The sequence below is a fragment of the Pleurodeles waltl genome, chromosome 7 (genome assembly GCF_031143425.1).
Source record: "Pleurodeles waltl isolate 20211129_DDA chromosome 7, aPleWal1.hap1.20221129, whole genome shotgun sequence".
NCBI lineage: Eukaryota > Metazoa > Chordata > Amphibia > Caudata > Salamandridae > Pleurodeles > Pleurodeles waltl.
In genome coordinates, this window is record NC_090446.1 from 214,543,537 (window position 1) to 214,567,112 (window position 23,576).

Here is a 23,576-nt window from a genome sequence, read left to right on the forward strand (position 1 = left end):
CATATTTTAAACATTGATATTAAAAATATTTGGGCCGTTTATTAGAAAACTAATGACTAAGATCTTGGAAGTAAAAGTTCAGTATAATAAAAAGTACTTTCATCACGTGGGTGAACAGCCCTAGTACTCACTGGTTCAGTGGATTCCATTTATGTACTTTACTTATGTATTTACATAGAACGAGTAACTGTAAAAAAAGGAGTGACTCAGCTCTTGTTAGCTAGCAAAACTCTTGCCCGCCGTAGATACTAACCTGCTCACACCTTTACTGACTTATTGTGTGCTGCTCGGGAACCATATCAAGTTTCAGCACCTGATAGGGAAAGTCTCCTTTTGTTGACAACCGTTTAAAAGTTTCAGTTTCTATTCCCGCAATGACACCTGCCCTGCATGTTCTCGCGCGCAACGTCACTGGAGGAGCCGGGTTCTGGGACCGAGCACTGTAGAGCGCGGATTAACATGGCAGCCGCCGACGACGAAGGTAAAATTTACATTTTTTAGGAAGTGTAGCATGATCGCCTGGCACGAAGGATGCGTCCAATGCCTATGAAACCAGGCAGCTAAAACTTATTATTTTAAGGCATCCCATATTTTCCCTACAAAATTATTTTCTACCTGAGGTGTTTTAATGGGGAATTGGAGCATGGCACGAACTTAAGTCATTGTGCATTCAGGAAGCGTTTCCAGCTCGAAAGTCTTCTAGGTGCATTTGCCCCGAGTCTATCGTTCACCGTGGGTTTCCTATTTATGGGAAGAGATCATTTAGAGAGAACCAGGAGTAGATCTGGCACCTCAGGGCCAAGGGCGTCAAATCACCGAAATGCCAGGGGTAGCGAAAGTGACATCACACGAGCTTTGACCTCCACTTTCACTCATATACACAAATTCACACTTACATACATTCTTTCTCACATAAACACACTTTCATCTGCAAGTACGCTCACAGCACACATTCAAAAGCATGTTTTACTTACCTCAGCTGCCATGGAAGGACACATTCTAGCTAATTGTACTCAAATTTTATTACACTAAGAGTGAATAATATATTATTCACTCTTAGTGTAATACAAAATTGCCAGAAAACAGAGAAACTGGGGCCCCAACTGACGTCCATCAGGACGAGCAGCCACTGTGTTCCTGGAACTGAATTTGCACCGCTGAGGCCCGGGGTCGCAAAGGCAGTGCCTGGGGTAGCAAAGAGCAAGCCAGGGATCCCAAATGCGACCCCCAGCGACCCCCTAAATGACATCCAAGCCAGTGGAGTAACAAAAGCTCCCACAGTGCGGGGGACCCCAAGCTTCAGGGGGCCCCTCAGCAGAGTGCACGGGTAGCAGGCTGACTGGGTCTAGAGGTGAGGGCCCCCTCCAGGGATTTTGTAGGGGGGGCCCTCAAGCTTCATTACACCACTGGTCTTTGCTCAGGACTCGAGGATGAATGAGTTTTTTTGACTCTAGGGCAGCGGTTCCCGACATGAGGTCCGGGGACTACCAGTGGTCTGTGACACATTGCCAGGGGTTTCGCAGGCCTGGGCAGGCAGAATGGCACTTCTGCAGTAGGGGCCTTTTGACAGAAATGTGTTTATTGCTTCATTTGTGCAGCAGTTTTAAAAGCACTGCAAAGTTCTTTGTAGGTCCAGAAGTTGAGTGTCAAGATAACTGGTAATTAAGGCACCTGCAGAAAAGAGGTGTGAATTTTGTCTAGTGGTAGTTTTGGCTCAAGGCAGCATAGATGTTTAATATATCTGCTGCAAAGAACGTGTATCATGCAAAGTACAGTATTTTATGTGCTTAGACAGAGGGTTACTGCTTTTGTCACAGAGATTCCTTTCTTACTGTGCAGTTCAAAAGTTACAATCGTAATCTAGCACAGTGAGCTATGAACTGCCATCAAAGAGCTGCATGCAAACTGCATGGCACACATTAGAAAGTTATGTTTTTTCCCTAGTCCTTCATTATCCTTATGCTGCTAAAAAAGATTTGCTTGTGTAGAAATACAGTCTTAGTCAATGCTAAACACTGTGTTATATTCTGAATCTTGAGTTTTGTGCTACACCAGACTAGGCACTCTCAGAAAATGCCTACCAGTGTGGATGATTTGAATTCTATACCTTGTAAGTCTCTTGTAAAGTGCTCAGACAACCTACACTGAAATGAGAGGTGCTATAAAACAAATTAAATAAATGTGACAGAGAGGTTATGGACAGATGAGGCCCTTGTGTTTTCACTTTCTTTCCCCAGTACATTTATGTGAAAACGCTTTCACAGTTCTTATGTACTTAAAAAATAAAAATAGAAATCACCTGGCAAATGTAGAATTTGACTTGAGGATTCAGCTTTCCTAAGTATAACCAAACATTGAAAAGTAAGTCATCGAGATGCAGCGCCAACCCATCCCATTAAAATCTTTCAATTTTTGCATATTTTTTCAATATGAAATAATTTTATCTTTAGTAACGTAAGTATTTGTTTGGTGTGTACTTGTTTGCGTAATTTTTGCAAATTACTCTCTTAATGTTTGAAATTTTAATCATACAAATTGCTTTGGGGTCCTAGGCTTCCAGTAGTGATTCAGTGATGGTCCTCAGGAGTCAAAAGGTTGGGAAAAGCGGCTCTAGGGTGTCTTAAGTGTTTCTTAAATCAGATAAAACCTGTAAGTCTGTCTTACATCAGAAAAGACAATATGACGATGGTCTTGAGCCAGGGCAAAAACCTGCATAAATCAGCCTTTGAGGCTGCTCTAGCCTTCTAGGCCAGACTACTGTTTTCCCCAAAAATCATACGATGTACAAACATAGAGGGGGCATTTGGTGAGTAGGTTTCATCCATTGGTTTGTTGCATTGTCATTCAAATTTTGCTTCCGCCCACCACAGCACATAGCTAGGGCAACGAGTCAGCCCACTTTATCTATTGGTTCCCTTCCCTTTGAGTGACTGTACAATGCTGGTGCACTTGTTCATATCTACTTAAAGATAGTTTTTTTTTCAATTTAGTGACAATACCCTTTCAGAGTGCACTCTTTTACTTTTATTTTCAAATATTATCATTATGAAATTGTATTTAATTTGCTTGCACTTCGTGTGCCGAAATATTTGGTGATTTACTTCCTGTCTGGTTTGTAAAGTTGCTGTTATAATAAATTTAGATGACTCTATATACAGCTGCATTCTGTTTCAGTGCTTGGCTCGGTGATGATTTTTACTTTTCACCTCCACTAAAAATGATTGTAAAATGCAAGGCACAATTCAAAGGGATTTTTTATACTTGGAATTCACCCAATTCAATGAACGTTTTTTAAACTTTCATTTTTTTATTCCCAGCATATGGTGAGTACATTTATGTGGCAGCATATTTTATTTTTTTATTTTTTTGCACATGCTGGAAATCATGTTTTTATTTAATTAACCATTACACATACACTCCAAATACCGCAAGCCTTGGCTTTGCCAATGCTTGTTTATTTTTACTGGACTTTTAACTTTATTTTCTCCAGTTGTAGTGGCTTGTTGGATGTCCATTGTGTAAATCTCACTCTATGAACATGATTGTTTCAGCCTTTGATTGTTTCAAAATTATCTAACAGGTTGCCAGCAGGCTAGAGAATGATAACAGATTGCTACCCTTACCTGCTCATCACAAATTTGAATTCTTAATCTGGTTGAAGCCAGAAACGATACACATAAAACTGTTAAAAGCTGCAATCAGCAAAAATGAGATGTGGTATTTATAAAAAAAAGGATACTTGGTGGTGCAGCAAAAGCATAGGGGCCAGTTTTTAGTTAGCGGACAGAAGAGATGAATTGGAGATGCGCATGTGCAAATAAAATAGAAAGTCTGAAATTATATACACCTGTAAATTATGTGTGATGTGGAAATGTAATAATGCAATATGTTATTTATACAATAGAAGAATACTTAGTGATGCGGTATAAATACAGGCTCCGGTTCCTAAGTTGGCGGGCATAGGAGATGTATTGGGTGTGCGCATGTGCTAGTAAAACATATGGGTACAGATGGGAGGAATAGAAGTAGGTCTTATTAATGCAGTCTCAGCAGATTTGCCTGGTGACAATATGGCAGATATTTGTGACCGAGAAGAGATGCGCATGCGTAGAAAAACGCCACAGGGATAGACAGGTATAAGAAAGTAAGACTCTTTAATGGCGTCTTTGTGTTCTTACGCAACAGAATAGTACCGAGCGAGGTTAGCAGGACTGAAGAAGATTACGGGCTTTGGGGAGTGAGGTTATTTTGGTACAATAGATATTGGTGTTTCAGTGGTTTGGGATCACTACAGATATGAAAAGGAAATATTTTTGGAAGGAAGAAGAGGATAGGATTGCCAATGGGGTCATGATGCTCATTTATAAAGGTGAAAAAACATAGAGCGAGATAAAGGACAAATGAGAAATCTTATGACTATGGGAAGGAAGGCTTGTTGGTTTGAGGGATGTGAGTGGATTAGCACTTTGGTAGACAGATTAATGAAAAGACACTTGAACAAAAAGGGAGAAGGAGTAAGTAAATGTTAAAGTGTATTATCTCTGATTCCAGTAATTTTTTGATAGCAGGAAATAATAAAATAACGCAACTGGATATATATATTAAAGAAAGAGAAATAACAAGAGAAACCAGGAAACACCTTACATCTATTGATTATCGAACAAAACCTCCCATATTAAAAAGGTGGGTTCCCTTCATAAATAGAAAAGAGGGGGTATATGAGCAGTGAATCAAAATTGTATTGGACCTAAGTATAAGAATACCCTTTTCATTTAATTAGGGAAACCAAGTGTTGAGGGGAAGCAACTTTGAAACAGATGTAAAACAATGGTCTACAAATTATTATAACTTGGTACGTGAAAGATTATCAGTAACTCAGGTGAATAAGGAAAGAGGTAAACAGAAGGTAATTGGAAATATTGTTACTTATAGACACCACTTAAAGTAAAGCTGTGAGTGGAGTACATTAAGGAATATTTGTGCCTCTCGAATATGAATTTCAAATAGTAAGTAAAATCTATTTCTTAAAATAGGTATACTTAGGGTTGAGATTGGGTCTCTGTGAAAATATATGATGAGTGCCACACAAAGCTGAAAAATGAAGTGATGCATAGATAGCACCCTTTTTGAAAGGTGGACCTATGAACCAAGTTGGTGATTATATAATTAATGACCTGTTTGATAAGAACAGGGAGTGGTAGTATATGGTAAGAATCTTTATTTTCAAGGGTTTTATTTTCATGATGACATAATAAATAGTTTTCACTAAAACACAAAGATTGATGTATTGTACTAGATCTATCTCTTATTGAAATATAAAAGTAGAATAAAACTGAAAGAAATGTTTTTATGTTCAACATTCCTCCATTTCTTAGAAATTCGTGTATGATGGATATGTGAATAGAAAGTGTTATTGTCCTGAGGAAGGCGGGGAATCAACAGAACTACTGACGAAATGCAGCGTCAACAGTTTTTAATTTGGGATTTTGTATATGTTGTAAATTGGTATTTGGTTTTAAATAGAATTGTTTTTTTAACGGACTTGTCAGTAAGGCATATGATTTTTAAGTGAATGGAAATTTAATAATGGGTCAATATTGATTGTGGAATTAGAGAGATTGATGCATTATTGTTTTTGAGTGAAAATATATGTGAGCAAGGAATATTTAAATGAATGCATAAGAGAAGGTGTTTTTTTTATAATGAATTGAGAGCATAGAATGTATATTTTATCAAAGATTAATAAATCAATGGAATTTGTTATTGGAAACAGCGTGAGAAGAAGTTTTTTGGGGCAAGATAATCCTGCACAAGATAAAATTGTGTATATTACGAGAAGATTTATTTTAATTGTGAATGTTTTAGTGCATCCTATTTACACCTAGCCTAATAGGATAGATTTGTTGAGTATTTGTACAGGAGGGAATCTGGCTAATGCATTTTAGTACTTGCCATTTTGCTTTCTTTACTGTAAATGAAGGACTACCTGGCATGTTTGTTGTCAGGAAGTGCAACCTTTACCTCTGAGGCCAACTGGGGGTGTTAATCTCCTCTTAAACATATCCACACCAAATTTTGAAAAAAAGCTATATGTCAACTCGATCTTTTCTTACAACATTGGATAAAGATTGAGGATGGAGAGGTGGTATATTAACACAAAGCCATTGTACCTTTTGCTCAACAAAAGTAAATTCAGCTGATCTCACTGTTAACACAGAATGAAGCACTACTCAAGTGACTCTATTGTATATTGTCACATAGTCCTTTTGATCACAATCAATTTACCTGTTTTTGTGACTCATGTGGACTTGCCAAGGTAATCAAATGAAATTCCTTTAATTGGTGATTCCCGAGTTTCTTTGGACTTTGCAACCCTGGGGTCCTGCAGGGATCCCCTCATCTAACGAGTGGGGAGTTAATCTCTTGTATTGTCTACTTTTCAGAATAGTCGTGCCGCATTGGCATATACCTTCTAGCCGAGTCTTCACAAATAATACCCACCACAACCGATCTGCAGAACACACCCCTGCCATTTTCCATAGAATGCTATCCATTCCAGCTTCTTGCTATATTACTGGTGATAGCACGTTATTTATTAATGGCAGAATATACCCCAAAGTCAACTTTTTAACCAGTCATTCGTTTGTATGTATGTTATATCTTGCTCTGCCCACTAGAGATTCCCTACTAGCCTGATTATATGACCTCAGTATTGAGACAGGTCGTCATCTTTCCACAAATTGAATTGCTTTGGCTCTCTGTTCTACTACCTGTAACTCCAGAGGTTTGCATATTGCATCGTCGTCTGTTCCTTGTACCACCCCATGAGTCCTCTGTCTTGCAATAATGATACTCAAGTTTATACAATCTAGTATTGTCTTCAATTCCTTTAAATTCTTCTCAGCCTTTGCTACCTGCATCACTAAAACTGTGCTTTCCATAGTAGTATTCACCTTCCTGTTTGTAACTTTAGCACCCTATAAAACAATGGGTGTCACCAGTAGCAAGAAATTCATGAAAACTCTATGTTGCAACCAATGTTCCCTCTAATTTTTTCCCACTGTGTGCGGCAGTGTGCGGTCTCTGTGCGCTGCAGCCAAGGATTCGTGCGCCAAGAAATTGACCATTCACGCGCGCGCAGCGCATAACTAGCCAAGATCTTTGGCATTAGCCTCTCCATACCACTAAAGCAAAAAAGGGATATCATTTGCTCCATGCAATAGGGCATCAAGGCAGTTTTGTGACCTGGTTGCACACCCCAAGGACATGACCTGTTAGGGTAGCACGTATATTGCTCTAAAAGGCTTATTTAGGCTTAGAAAGTGATAACGCATATAAACTACCACAAAGTATAGGAATGGTGGAACATTTGATAACAGCACATTTTCTACTGTTCTGAAGCATTTCCTAGCTCATGAACCATTGATTTTCAAGACAAATATCACTTGCCCGCTTGTATGCTAAAGCACGCCAATTGATGTTTAAAACACTCCTGTGGTATTTAAAAGCTGTTTTCATTGACTTTAATCCAGATTCAAATATAAGCATTATCTGCCTTAGGGGAGCACGTATATCGCTCAAAAAGGCTTATTTAAGCTTAGAAAGTGATAACGCATATAAACTACCAAAAAGTATAGGAATGGTGGAACATTTGATAACAGCACATTTTCTACTGTTCTGAAGCATTTCGTAGCTCATGAACCATTAATTTCCAAGACAAATATCACTTGCTCGCTTGTATGCTAAAGTACGCCAAATGATGTTTAAAACACTCCCCGCGGCATTTAAACGCTATTTTCATTGACTTCAATCCAGATTCAAATATGAGCATTATCTGCCTTAGGGGAGCACGTATATCGCTCTAAAAGGCTTATTTAGGCTTAGAAAGTGATAACGCTTATAAACTACCATAAAGTATAGGAATGGTGGAACATTTGATAACAGCACAACGTGCCTGCTTGCCAAAGGGGCCTGCACGATGGGGGAAGGAAAGGTGCACGCCTTACAGGAAACATTGGTTGCTACCTATTCCTCCTTTCCGCCCGTCCTTCGAAACTCCACTTGCCGCCACTCCAGTACAAACCAAAACCTCTGACCCTGCCACTTTTAACACTTTTTTAAAATTAACTTCTACTCCTCAAGGGTCCAGGTCATCACACCACTAAAATACTGCCTGAAAGACCTTTACTTCTTTAATTCCACATTTACTGCTGCTTTAAGTACTTTTCCTGCGGGAGGCAGTTGGACACCCTTGCTCCAGACATTGCCAGCCAAAATTTTCAACATTCTGGCCTCCGCTCACCGCCCTACATGAGCCATTCCAACTGCACAGCCAATGGTGTACCCCTTACAATTTTCTTATCAGTTACAACATTTTTGCTACCTTATCCTTTGGTAACTGTAACGACCATCAATGGAACTGGCTACATGCCAAACAAAAAGTAATTACGTGCCCAGACCATCTGTCCCCTGGAGGACCAGCTGGGCCCTCTGAATCAGTTCTTAATATCGCCAATTACCTGGTATTATGCTCCCCTTGCCTTCCCATAGTCAAACATCGTGCAAATAGTGCATCACTTTCTATGAGAGTAGCACTTTGCAAATACCCACTACACACATATGCGGAATTGCTAAACTAAATAAACTTGACATTAAATTGTTCACCCTGGAAAAGCCCAATGCCCGCTGTCAGCTGCAGCATGATTTGCATTACCAAACAATCAATAACCAACAAATCAACAGAGGAAAAACGTTTAGATTCTCAGCAAGTTGTGGAAATGCTGCCTTTATTCTACACTTGGCCGTCTCTGCCCCCACCATAATCCCTTTTCAGCTAATACAGGATGTCAAGAAGTGGCTCAATCTGAACATAATTTCCTTTTCGTGTGACTACCCTTGGAGTGAAATGAAATTGTCCGAGGACCAAAATAGCAAGTAGCCTACCAACATACACATGTGCTACTGCCCTTTATCCTCCTCAGAACCGCCCACTGAGTTCCATGACCCCCTGCAACTTAGACAAACCCCAAACTCAGTACCCTGCCTTGCTCCTTAACGGTCTTGGTTATGTTTGAGCCGCCCCTTAATCCTATCAAAAAATTAAACAGCATGGACACCTTTTCCACCCCTCAATTCTGACCAGATTTCCATCCTAACTACCCTATTTACCAGCGCATTATGCTTCTTGGTACCTTGCCTGACATCTGGAAGACTCATAACCATATCTGCACAGTGCTCGCAAGTATACATCCATGTTGCATGAAACGCAGTTACTACTTTGCGCCCATAGGCCCTTATTGCAAAACCCACTACAAATTGATGAAGACGTACTCCAAATGTCCAGTTAGAAATATGAATACATTTGTGTAAAGGACAGATTGCTAGAGATTATACTGCCACTTCCAATTCCAACCACCGGATCTTCTTCAGTTTCTCCCCCAAAAATACGACATCCTGTTTCATTCTGGCCATAAACGCTTCATGGTACCTCTGCCCTGAAATCCCCCTGAAACGTGCCTGATCAGCCAATGAAGTTTATGTACTAAAGCATGTGACAGACTGCTAAAGCTGCCATGGGCACTCGCACATGAAAACACCAAAAAGCCTGACATCCTGGACTCCATATTTGTCTGCACCCTTGTCATCCTTAAAGTTTCCTTTCATTCCACAAATTAGCTATTTGATATCTTATCTTTTATTAACTGAACCACATAGGATTCCCAAAGACCTAGCAATGCAAAGGTGTCTGAGTATGAAATACGAGGGAACCCCTATTGCTCAGACAGTAAGGTGGAGTGGCTCAAAGTTGAAAAGTATGAGGAGAGTCAACATGTAAAAGAATTGGACAGATGGTCAGACAGAACAGACTATAGAGAAATGTGTGGTTTGGTTGTAGATCCCAGTCTGACTATGTAGATTGGATAAACCAGTGAGCCGTGGGTCTCAGTGGGGACTAGGTGATCACAAGTGACCCCCAGGGGACAAGGGACTAGTGGAGGCCTTAAAGTTGAGACAAGAGATAGATAAAGGGTGCAGCTGCAAAGTAAGGATGGAGGTTGGACCACGGATCATGTGCAGAAAGACAACTAAAGGCCAACAGGATGTAAAGTAGGTAAGGAGAGATGTCTACCCAGTTAAGATGCCATTAAGAGTAGTGGAAGTGAGGAGCTGGATATGTCTGGAATCTCTGTATGGAAGTCCAATGTGGTGGGAGGGTGGCGAGGGGTAACTGAGTGAGGGATGGTGCAATCTCACGGTTATGGATCTAAGTTCTGGAGTCGGGGTAGATGAGATGAGCCTCACCACCGGTCCTATAGGCATAAGGGATATAAGGCCCACAGCTTGCAGGCATCACCTGAAGGAGAGGTGTTTGGGACACAGTATATTCTACCCACACCAATCAGCATTGATAACGCACTATAAGTGGTGACAATGGTCCAGGACAGAGAGGCCAGTTACAAGTAGAGATTGGGAGGGGGAGAGCTAAATGTATTTTTGTGGTGAGGAGGAATGGGAAGTGGTAGGGACTGGATAGGGAAGCATCTGTGACAAAGAATGTGAGATTGAATGGGAGATGGGGATGACATTTTTTGGGAGGGGAATGTTAGTGAGGAAGCGAGGAGCACTGGAGAGAAAAGAAGGTCAACATGGGAAATGATAGGGTCTGAGGGCTAGGAGCAATGGGCGAGAAGGAGGCTTGAAAAGCAGTTAGGATAGCAAATTATGTGATGAAAATAATGGGGAAATGGAGGAGACTTTTGAGTACTGAATGCAAGAAGGACAGAAGGAGTATTACTCCAAAGGAAACAGACGAGAGAGGTGCTTACAAGGAAATTAGACAGTTGGCCGGTTGGTGAAAGCACATGGTGGGGAGTGAGGTCAGGAAGATAGCTAGTATCATTTAAAAAGTAGGGATACCAGTAGTGTATGTGGGGCAGGTTCTGTAGCCAATGGAAGCTGTATTAGGAGTGTTGGGGTGAATCGTGGGGAAAGCATGAAAGAGGCCAGGCCTTGAAGTGCAGCAGCATGAGCAGATGAATGCATAACATCAAAGTTCATTTGAGGTTAGGGCATGCTTAGTAAGGAAGATTGAGGGAGGAACAGGAAATAGAGAAATGTGCAAGACGTGCTGGTAAGGGCCACAACCAAAGAGTTGGGAGAAGCACAACAAATGGGTTAGTGTGGGAACTAAACAAGTGAACCTAGAGGGACAAAAGGGAGCCCTGTAGAACACACCTGCCTTATAAACCTACTGACCTCTCCCGTCCTTTTCTTATGACCACTTCTGATGATTTTGACTCTTGTGGCGCTGCAATATATGCTGCACAGATGGTTGGTGGTGATAAAGGTGGGCCATAGTCAGGACCAATCAATCAGCACAAGGTGGCACCCTACCCTCCACAGTAGCTTGACTAATGGAGCCCTTCGGCTAATTGCGGTTGGCTCTCAGAGTCTGGCCCTTATTTTTCCAGCCTCCCTCAACCGTGCCATAGACAAACATGACTCACTTATATCACTCAGCATGCACCTTGTTGTTCGCAGATCCATAGAAATGTCTGAGCTCGACTGAGACTACTAAAAAGGGCCAGGAGTGGACTGTTTTTTATTTATTTTTTAGAAATGCTGGTGCAGACCCCTGCTTAAAACCCTGTGGGGCTCCTCTCTCAGCTTTTTAAAACTCTGTACCAGCCCATGTTAAGTTGATTTCCTCCAGTGACTTTGACTTTAATTCTTATGTTCAATGCACCCAGAGCATATTTGTGGGTTAAGTGCTGTATTTTGGGAATCCAGCTTTGAGGAGGCAGAGCTCCTCGAAACTAAGGGCATGATTTAGAGTTTGTGGATGGGATTATTCAATCACAAACGTGACAAATATTCCATCACCATATTACGATCCCATTGTATTCTATGGGAATCGTTATACACGGATAACAGTCACATTTAGGATGGAGTAACCCATCTGCCAAACTCTATATCAGTCCCTAGGTTATTAAATAGGGAGTTTGTTTCCGTCAGTAGCCCAGATTCTATTTAATTCTCAACCTTCTGGCTTTCCTGTTGTGGAGAAAAAGAAGAGTGTGGAATTCTTTTAATTACTCTGAGTTGCAGTCCAGCCTATCGTTTACTTGCGCAGAGTCTCACTACCAATAGAGTCTGATCGTATGCAAATCAGCTTGGGTCCTGCACCAGTAAGAACTGTCTATGCCAAACGGGGAGTCCCTCTGAGCAGGACCACAAGCAACTCCCGGCAGGTTTCGGCATTGTTGAGGTTTATATGTGAGGGTCAGCAGAGACCTATGGCACAGGGAGATACAGGACCTACCTCTGGACATACTCACCTCCCAAAGGGCTTCCTGTAGACAAAGCCCTTCCCATTCCTTCAACCTCGCTTTCAAATGTGGGATTTCGGTGTTACATATTTGTGACTTGAGTCCCAAACTGGCATGGTCAAAATTCCTGCTTTAATGCATGCCTGTTATGGTAAAGATCCTTTAGCTGTATCCAGTGGGAGTCTCATAAAATGTTGGTCAATGCAGTGTTTTCTGCACAGTTGTGTATGATGTTCGTTATAATTATTGGCTGGTAAGCTATGCGGCGCAGCACAGTGAAGCAATGCAGGGTGTTGCTGCCAGATGTATTGTTGCTTGAATCACTGACAAACGGGGAGCATTACAACTGAGGCAACCCGCATGGCACTCTGTTGCTAATAGATAGATCAGTTTCCAAAAACGTGTGGAGTGCTTCCAGGCTTAGTGTAATACTGGCTCTTTTTTTCCCAAAACATACATTACCTACACACTCACTGATTATATTCTGCTCTTTCGCCGTTCTCCATGTGACAGGACTAAGATGGTCTCAGTTTGGGGTTCCCTCCTAGTTCAAAATGTCAACTGTTTGTAATTCATGTACTCTTTCTTGTTACCGTACTCTGAGTATCAGGATTTCTACGGGGGGGGGAGGGGGGAGGGGGTGCAGTGGGTGGCGGGGGGGGGGGGGGGGGGGTAAAGTCGTAGCTCGTCCATACCTTTCTATACTTTACTAGTACCAGCTTGTGGATCACAGAGCCCTGGTTGTTTCTGCCAGTGCTGGAGACTTTTGCATAAGTGTCACTTATTTATTTATTCATTCACACCCTGATGCAGTGGCGTTCCAAGTGGGAGGGTGGGCTAACTCATCAACCAGTAGCGGCGGTGCCGACTTCAGTGCCCAAGTTAAAGTATTCAAATATTTGTGGCCTCTCTTCTGGAATTTTCTGGTAAACGGGCTGGCTCTTTGCTTGGCAATATGTGAATTACAAGACATTTTTGAAGAAAAAATTACAAACGTAGCATTCCTGTGAAATTAACAGGATGTAGAATTTTAGGTTTCATTTCTAGGGTTAGCAGTGGCAAATGTTGTATTCTAAAACACACTGAAACAGCTGCATAGGGCTTATCAAAAACAAAGTTTACAAGATATTAAGGTGCCCATTCCTCAAGTCTTGTTTTTGGAGAAATTACGATAAATAGTCCTAGTTGGTAATATGTCTTTGATTATTTTGTTCCTACTACATTTAGAAGTACAGAAAACTTTCAGCACACCCATGAAGGCTGGTAGCACCAGGATACTAAAAAGTTCATAATTGGTGAAAATATTTGGCAACAGTGCATGAAGGAAACCTCTGCTATTAATAGAATTTGTATAATTTTTTAGGATGATTTAACCATCCTAGACAAACAGACAGAATAGAGTCTGTAAAAGTTTCTAGGATGGTATAATGAGTGAGGCAAAGTAATAGGATAACAAAGCTCTTTGAGAAAGAATAGTAAATCACGAATCTGGCTACACGCCGGAGTGCTGGGCCAAACAGAAACAACATTTTAAAGGTTTTTGACAAACAAGAGTAATTATGAGAAAAAATTTGATTTGCAACGTTCTTGGGGGCCTTCTGTTTTGCAGCTGTCCATAAGGAAAGCAAAAAGTATAGCCTTGGAAATCCAATTTTCAGGGCCAGAGTACTTAAACTTCTGACTGGAAGATGATACTCAAAGAGAGCAAAACCTGTATTTGGCAGTTTATATTAGTGGCATTGCCACGCCTATTAGCTCTTAAACCATGGTTAAAGATCTGACATTTCTAAACCTAAAGTTATCTGTGCTCTAAGAGCTCCTCACTCAATCCCTCTCCATTGCAGCTGTGAGCAGATAACTGTGACCCTGTTGTGTAAATAGGGTCCACTTACCCTGTTGTCCTAGAGTCTTATTTTGGTTGCATTGAAAACTGAACACAAATACACCCCTTTGATACTTAACCCTAAGCATAGCTAGGCAGAGCAGTGTAAGGGTTTATCAGGAAAGTGACGAGACTTAGGGCCAGATGTATCATACCACCGATTTGCGATTCTCAAATAGCGATTTTTAAGAAATCTCTATTTCAGGTATGCAAAAAGGTATGTATGATTTTTGCGATTCAGTAATAGCGATTTCTTAAAAATCGCAAATGCTATTACCGAATCGCAAATACAGAATCTGTACCCATTTGCACCTATGGGCCGGTTGGCCCATATCTGCAAATTTTTTGCATTTCCAAAATTGCTATTTCTTAACCAGAAATCGCAATTTTGGAAATGCAAAACCACAGTGTGCTGGGGGCCTAAGGCCCCCTCTGCTGCACCCCAAACATTTTTGGGGGGACATGTAAGGTGCACACATGCCAAAAGGGCATTTGTGCTTTACATGTACATTTTAAAAAATGCATTCTAAATGCATTTTTAAATTTTTGCACATGGTTACCACCAGGTTCAACCTGGTGGTAAATAGCAATTCCTAAATGCCCAAATCACATTTAGGAATAGCTTCATACATGTGCTAAGAAATCGCAAATAAGGAATCTTTATTTGCGATTTCTTATTTAGAGAGTCGCAATTTGCGACTCTCTAAACAGGGTCGCAATTTTAAGGAATCGCTATTTTTGCGATTCCTTAAAATTGCGTTCAGAATGTCTTTCATACATTCTGAGCTGGCTTTTTACATTCACAAACGGGCATTCGCACTGTTTGCGAATGCAAAAAACCTTGATACATCTGGCCCTTAGACAATTAGAACACAAGGTATCAAAATATAATTTAATATTTTAATTTTGTCAGTGCTTTAGCTTAACTAAAGAAAAAGTATCTCTTCTACTCACAAAATATGACAGTGCTAACCGCTAGCTTTAAATGTAAAGCGAAATATCAAGCAATGTTTCACAATGGACTTATAACAGCAAGGTTGTAAATACCTCTTTTAATACCATTAACCGAGGGTGAGATATTCAACGCCTATGGTAAATATCTCCTATTCTGAGTTTTCCACAGGAAAACGAGGCATAAAATGCAGAAACGTTTAACACACCCAATTCTGCATGTTATTTGCCTTTTTTTTCCTGGGCCTTTTCTCCCAAATAGATTTAATAATTTTTGACTTGCCATAATTTATCAGGGGAAAACTTTGAGGCTGATATAGGTATTACACACCTCGTACTTCTGATCCATGTGCAAACATGTAATTCACAGGGAATGAAACTCACCCCTTAACCCTTAATGAGTACCATAGTGTCCTTACACTGTCAAGGTTAGATGTGATCTGGATAGTATCACATAGAGATATTTAATTTGTATTAGAACATTGGAACGTTGGCAGCTCCATTGAAAACAATGGAGTGCTGCGGGCTTTTACTGGCCGGTAAAAGCCCGCAGCGCCAACATTACAATGTTCGCTTTGTTCACAGCAACAGCTGTGAACGAAGCCTTACGGAGCCCGAGGGGATTTTAATCCCCTTGGGCTCCGTGAGGAATTTGTTATATTTAATAGAACATTCTGCCCTGAGTGGCAGAATGTTCTAATAGCCTTAGAACTCGCCGTAGCGGGCTCTACTGGCTATTAAAGGCCCTCTCCCTTGTTAAAGGCCCTCGCCTTCGGCTCAGGGCCTTTAACGCGGTAGCGTATTTGTGTCTTATGTGGCATAGATTAACAAACAAAAAAACTAACAGTGTGTTTTACAGAGAGCAAAAAAAACAAGAGGTATACCATCCAATATCATATTAAAAGCAAACGCGATACATACAGCAGAAATACAAATATGGAACAAGAAAACCAGATGATAAGCAAAAATGAGGTGGTAATGGGAGAGGGCTATCCAGGAATGGTGAGGGCTTAAAGGTTTGAGGATGAAGGGATATGACTCTCCCCAGTATCTGTTAGAGGTTTCTTCAATTTATATGTGAACAGTGGGAAAGAGGGAACACTGTGAGAAACCAAAGGGAGTGAGCATTTCAGTTTTTAGACGCACTGCTAGAAAAAGCTTTTTTCATGGTGGGTCATTGTTTGATTCTCCTGAAGTTGAGGTGAAGGGCTGCTTGTCCTGTCAACTATATTGCTTCAATTAAAAGATTCTGTTTGCGGGCTGAATATGAAGGGAGTTCTGAGAGCAAATCATTTTACCTTATACACATTTTTTTATTTTACCCCTCCAGGATACAGACACCAGAATAGAAGATGTGATCAAACTTCTCATTTCCATCAATAAGAGGGACCAGCAAAGTGTGATTTTAAAAGAACAAGACTAAATTCATGGAAACCCATGAACAGTGTGTAGCCATATTTGATTCTAGCTATGACCAGTGATTGAACCAAGTATTTTAAGATGGATCTGAGGCATTTCGCCTGGTGTTTCTTAGAGTTCATAGATGACAGGATGTACATTTAGCAGCAGCTCGTCAAGGATATGTCTAGAGTATAGAATGTTTGCTTGAGGCTTAGCTGTGGAGAAAACTTTGGTTGTAGTACCTAGTGCCCCTAACCTTTCAAGCCATACAGGTAATAATCTACTATTAAGTTTAGAGGAAAGGGTGAGGAGTTCTTTTTTCTGTTCATTAAAGTTCAGTTTCACATATAACATCCACTTTATAAGCCAAGCCAGTTTAGTATAGTGGCTTTTCATCCCATTCTTCATGGATGGTTTGTAGATCCTATCCAGTAGGAGACAAGCTTGTTATGCTAACCCTGGATTTTTAAATTTGGTGTTGGAGTGCAGTGATTTCTGTTTTTATCTTCTGGTTCTCATTTTGGAGTCAAGGGTTCTTATGTCGATTATTTGTGGAAACACTGATGTGTTGGAATTTAAACTAGTTGAGATCCTCTAGAGCAAAAAAAAATCACCAGTTTCATGGATCAAAACCACAAGTTCCTTGTTTGGGGTTAAAAGAAAAATAATGTTTAGGGAGGTGATCATTCCACCACGGAAAATTACGTCATTGTTTAATACTGAGCAGAGCACATATTTTACCACCCAAACCTGTACCAATAAGCTCTAGAGTCCTTGCTTTATTGCAAGTGAAACAGGAAAATGAGGTGAGTGCTGGACAAGATTATCGAGATTTACAATGATCTCTAGGGTGATGAATAACTTGGATTTGGGATTGCCACAATTCATGTTGAAATTACCCATGAAAATTGAATTTTCAACATTATCAGGCAGAAGGATGGGTACTCTGTAATTTGGTCAATAAATATTGAGTGGCGATTGGGTGGGTTATAGTTGGCATGTAGATAGACCGTTAGAGAAAGTGATGAAGCAAGCAAATCATTGATGCATTCAAAACTGGAAGAAAGTGCAGTTGAAGGATTTTTGAAATGATGATGATAACATCATCTGATTTCATTTGTCTTTCTTTGTGAGTGATGACATTCTTTGGTAAAAAGGGAAATCAAAAATGAACTGGGAGTATGAATTAAGCCAGGATTCCCTAATGAAGGATTTATTATTTTCATTCTACCTGAACCGCATTTTGGCATTATTGAACCATAATGCTCACTGACTGTTTTTTAACGGCTCAATATACAGACAAATAAGTTATACACATACATGCTAATAGCTTACTTGTTATAATTATTTAAATTTTAATTAAAGTTCAACAAATTTTGAATAACTCTTTCGGATGCACGCGCCCTTACATATGTGAAGTTTATGAGCAAAAACAAACTATTTCACATTTCAAAAGATCATTTTTAGCAGTTGAGTTTTGAGCTCTATTCTTACATAAGTTAATTCCACCCAGAGTTACCAACTTGGGTGGAATACTGCCACTCATAATGAAGACCTTAATGACGGTCGTTGATTTACTAACAAATGTCCAATAGGATTCAAGGATACAAAGGGTGAAGACAGGAATGATCGGAGGATTATTGAAATGACAAGACAAAGGGCCTGATTTAGATTTCGACAGACAAGTTACTCCATCACAACAGAGCCGGATACCCCATCCGCCGAAATATAAATCCTGTTATATCCTATGGGATTTATGTTTCGGTGGATAGACTATCTGTCAGCATTGTGACAGAGTAACCCATCCTTCGAAATTTAAATCAGGCCCTTAATGTTTTTGTTGGTTGTGCTGCCACACTTCACTTGTATTGTTCGGAAAAAGTTAAAACATTGTGTAGAGCTATAAGTTATATTTTAGTCACTGTAATCTGTATTTATAGTAACATTATTGTTCATTAGCATTTTAGTTTTTTAATAAGAAAAAAAGAAATATTTTTTACCTAATGTTTTATGCAGTGCTTGCTTGAGAAGGTTTTGCAGCCCTGTACTGTAATTACCAAAGCCTTGCTGTTGGCCTTATAAGGATTGAAGGTTGCGATGCCCTCCACTGAGATAAAAACAGAACCCTGCACTTTACACATAAATCCCTGCAGAATGTGCACTACTGGAACATACATAGCCATTAATATATGCTAATAATTTGTGCTTGTTGAGTCCGGTGCTGAGCACCGGCACTTGTTTTTGAGGGCCGGGGCTTATTCTTCTTCCTCAAGCATTTGCTGTGAGCAAAAGACACGTTTGGAAAAGATGGATGAAGGGAAAAACGAAAAAGCGTCACAAAGGGAGAAAGCAGAAAGCTGCAAGAGTGAGCTGAAGGGGCGAGGAGTGGCTTTATATGGATTGAAAAGGCCTTGATGGTTTCAGGATTACGCCGCCTCAGTATTCCGTGTTCACACATTTAATTGCAGCAGTTGCGTGTTTAGGAGGGGGGCTTTGAGCACCAGCACCTTTTTATTTACAAATTAAGCACTGGCTAATACCTACGTTAATATACACCCTCATAAGGTGCATTCAGTACGATGAATACAACATTTGTTTGATGCTGAAATTATGTGATCATTGTGTCAGAAGTCTGAATGCAGCATGATCAATTCGGTCACCCATGCTTTTGAGGTAGGTAAATTGAATCCCATTAAATTGCGTAGTAGTAAGATCTGCTATGTCCAGTGCTTAGAAGCAGCAGAAGTGCATTAAATAAAATATCACAGCAGCAAACATTTTCTTGACCAGATGTCAGAATGCAACATTTATTTTGTTGTGTTTACATTTAAATAGCGTTGCTGGTTTAGGAAGGCATCACAACACTATCAAACAAAACAAACATAAGAAAGACTTCTTTTCTAATTTCAAAGTACATTTTATTTACATTTTCTCGAGATGACAAAATCCTTGGAGGATAGTATCTGCCACTTTACTCCAGGTTAATTAAACAATGTTGCTGGCAAATCTTACATGAACCTCCTGCTGTCTTTTGTTTAGTAATGTTAATGGGAGATCATCAACTTTCACACCTAAATACAGACAACTATGGCACATTGCTTTTCTGAATGCAGGGGTAACAATTAGGAAGAGAGTGGGGCATTAGCAGTTGAAAAAGTAAATGCTGCAAAGCGAACAGCGCGCCTGTAACTGGAAACGACCTTTTTATGAATGGAGGAGCAGGACGAGTTTTCGTGAGCAATCAGGCCTGCAGCCCCAGCCCCACCAGCCCGGCCCTATCCAGCTGACGGGGAGGGCTAGGGCCCTTTTAGCCCAGCGGGTGTTGCTCGCCTGATTGTATACATATTTGTTTTACAGCTGAACTATTAACATGTGGTAATGTGATCCAGGCCTGACAGAAGCTTTATTGGAGCCTGTGTCACTAATGCTAGGCCGGTCCTCTCACTGCTGCATAAGCATCCTGTTCAAAAGAAAAACCATGAACCTGGGGCAAATTGCGAGGCAGTCTTCAGTATATGGAGCCACATGGCAGTGTTTGATGTTACCTGCATTTTCATGAATATATCGGAGAAGCAACCAAGGCAGGCTTTTATGATATATAAACACATTTAGCAGTGGACAGTGCGAGGCCCTGACAAGAGTGGGCTGGGGGAAAACAGCCCAGACTGCTCCTTTTTTAGGGTAGGACGCACAAGCGCTCTAGCCTGTTGTAATCTCTCTGTGAGCTTATAACCACACCCATGTGATGCCCGTCACTTTCATTGGTTTGTGGGCTTGCCTTTGAAAACTGGCTTGATTTCATTTGTGAAAGGTATTCATACGTCATGCCTTTTCCTGTGTTAAGCCCTCCTCGAGCGCACTGGCCAATTGCTGAAAACGTACGAGGCTCCTTGTTTTCAGCATGGTTTCTGGACTACTTTTACGCTCGTTAAAAAAAAAAAGTTAATTTCTCCCATGGTCGTCCACACCCCTGCCTGCCCTCCCCTTGAGATTTGCAGCAGCCGCTGCTGCACATATGCATTGCCACGCGTCCTCTAGTTTACAGTGCTAATAGCCCTAACTCGAAGCAAACGCGACACCCATTGCTTTGCAAATGCTTGTTTTTCATTGTGACTGCTCTGTTGTACTCACAACCATATTAGATACAATTTCACAGGACACATGTGCTTTTCTGCACTCAAATTTGTGAGTCTTTATACACATTTTATTTATTTCACACTTCTTTAACTGTACATACAAATGAACACACTGATACAAATGTCAAACATACTTTGGGTACTCTGAATACATGCATGTGCCTGTGCGCAGACACACACGTGTGTGCCTTCAGACTAACCCCATTTCTAATGCCTGTCAATCTTGGTAATTCATGGATATACCTGCAGAGCTATTAAGTCACAGGAGAGGTGAAGGAGGAATCCATGGAGGTTCTGCCATGAACCTCACCATTTCTTTCGAATGGAAAGCCAGAAACCCAAAGGAATCAGAGTTAAGAAGGAAAGCCACCCATTAGTATATGCAATATGCAGATGAGCTTGGCGTTTTAACAAGACCTTTCCGGAAGTGGTCAGGCCATTAAAGTGTAACGTGTAAACGTTTATAATAGAGAAATTATTTGCTTTTTTAATTCGAGCCAAAATACAATTCTTCAGAAAAGGACCTGTAATGGGCTCGTTGGAAACACGTGGATCATTGAACCTGTATTTATAGCTATCTGGGCGCTTGGCTCAGTGACATTGGTTTCCCTGCTCCACCTTGTGGGAATTAAGAAGAAATGCACTTGTTTATATCTTGATTTTTGCTGATTAAATGACCTAATAAGTACTGGCCCCACCTTAGAAGTTGTAATAAGAGCTGAGTTGATACCCACTGTGGCCTATGCACATCTTGTCTTTATGGAGAGGTTGGGACATCTTTATATCTGAGGCACTATAAGTAAGAAGATTGTCTGGGCAGTGAACGAACAGCCAAAGTCATTGAGGCTAAAGTGTGTTTAGCCAGGCAAAGACTGGAGGTTATGACAGAGCGCCCCCCCCCCCAATTGAGGGGGCACGGCGCTTAGGACCCGGGGGCGCCGTGGCCCAGGCTGCGATCGCTGCTCCTACGTTGGCTGGCCTGGCGCTGCTGCCCTTTTACAAGGTGAGATGTTGGAGGAGCAAGAATTGGGGGCGTCACTTCCGGTTGCCGCCTGCACTGCCGTATCTGTTGGGGGTTATTTAAGTGCCGCCCAGATCAGGCCTCAGCCTTTTCGAGGATGCGAAGTGGGCGGCACGGACCGATGACCAGCATTACCCACCCTCCCATCCCTTACACATGAGATTGAGGATCATGTTTGTGTTGGAATACTAGGTTGTGAGATTAGATAATAAATTCTCCCTAAGCAACAGAGGGGTACCCAAGGCAGGGTACCCAGGATAACACCAAAGGTAGGATCCTGCAGTCCTGAATCAACTGGCGGATGTTCACACCAGCTTGGAGGTTAGGGTGCTCAGATTGCTGGGGTGGGCACTGGGCTTCCGCACCTGGCCACACCGTTGCACCCCCACGGCAGCTTGGTGTTGGGGGGGTGGCACCCGGAGCACAAGGACAAGGGACAGTGAGGTGTTGGAAACTCCCCCCCCCCCCCACAAGGATACATGTGAAGTAAGGTTCACTTGTGTGGTCCAACGGTGTTCGGGACACGGGAGGATCCTCGGATGTGTCATTATCTTGATTATGAGATTTATGAAATGATTTATGAGATTTATGAAATTATTGATTTATACTTACATGATATGTTTCTTATGATTATGAGTTTAATTAATTGGAAATTATAAATAATAATTCTTCCAATACTAAAGACACTCAGACTCTGTGGGTTTGCTTTTGGCTGGTGTTGGAGCGGTGGCCTAATGGAGGCATCCGGGTTCTAAAGTACGGTACAAAAGACTGTTCATGCAATAGTACTATTTAGAGCTATTGATATTTTGTAGGAATGTTCATTCTGGCCCTCAGGCTCTTCCTTACTGCATTTTAGGCACCTCTGTCCTCCAAGTGATTGAAAGTATTGTTGAAAGCACATAGAGTTAAAAAAGAAATTAGAGTATGTTTTACATTTTTATTTGGACTCACCTAAACAAGATTATCTTGATTATCTGTATCCAGCAGTATCCAAAAGGGCTTGACACAAAGTAATCAGGTTATGCTTTTTACTAACTCCCTTTGAGAATGTAGACTTATGTAGTCTTCATTTGGGAACAAAACTGGGCCTGTGTGCAGCGCCCATATAGAATTAAGCTCATTCAACATGTGTTATGTTCTCAATTAGGCTGCACGCAGAAGTACTGGTTATGCTCTATTATGTAGCATTTGGTATTAAAACTTGAAGTAATGACAATTTCACTTGTATAATACTGTACAAATTATGGATATCAGGTTCAATCAACTGAGTAGACTGCTGTAACTATTATATTTGTTTTATTGTAAATGTTTTTTTTATGTAATATTTTGATGATGATTTTCTTGAACGAGTCAATAAGTTGGTGGACTATTGAAGATATCTCCCAGCATTTGCAAAGCTCAGGGCAGGACTGCGTAGAATTCCAAGGCTACAGAGTTCAACTTTAGCTTCCCAAATTGCAAGTCTCTTGGCGCCTTAAGAGGTCTTGGCCTGGCGAGGTATTTTGGTTTGTATTTTGTACAAAGTGGCGAAAGATGAAAAGTGCCCATACAGGATATGGCATCTTCTGACTCAACCACAAAAAGATAGACAGTTATTATGCTTATTTTACTGCAGTGGCATTTAAAGTGTACACACATGAGCTACAGAATTCCACTTTTGTGTCATTGCATCCACCACCAGTTTACTATACAGGCGCATAAAGAACATACATGAGGTATATTATAATCACTTTGGTTACAGGACTTGACGTCAGACATGCTTGTTTTAGTGTACACGCCTTAGATTGATAGAAGACGGATATACTGTACTCATAACAGTGTAACTGTGTTCTTTATCCAGACTCTGTATAATA

At 40.9% G+C, this 23,576-nt stretch overlaps 1 protein-coding gene across 3 annotated transcripts in view; it reads left to right on the forward strand.

Annotated features, from left to right (window-relative positions):
• Window positions 1–293: 293 nt before the first annotated feature.
• Window positions 294–23,576, forward strand: part of ZBP1 (Z-DNA binding protein 1) — a 172,476-nt gene continuing 149,193 nt past the window's right edge. For 2 of the 3 annotated variants that reach the window (XM_069201967.1, XM_069201968.1), the window contains exon 1: window positions 296–481. In XM_069201967.1, coding sequence (XP_069058068.1) covers window positions 391–481 — 91 coding nt within the window. In that variant the 5' untranslated portion in view covers window positions 296–390. Of the gene's footprint in view, window positions 482–23,576 lie in introns of all 3 variants that reach the window. The other variant, XM_069201969.1, reaches the window with a different exon arrangement.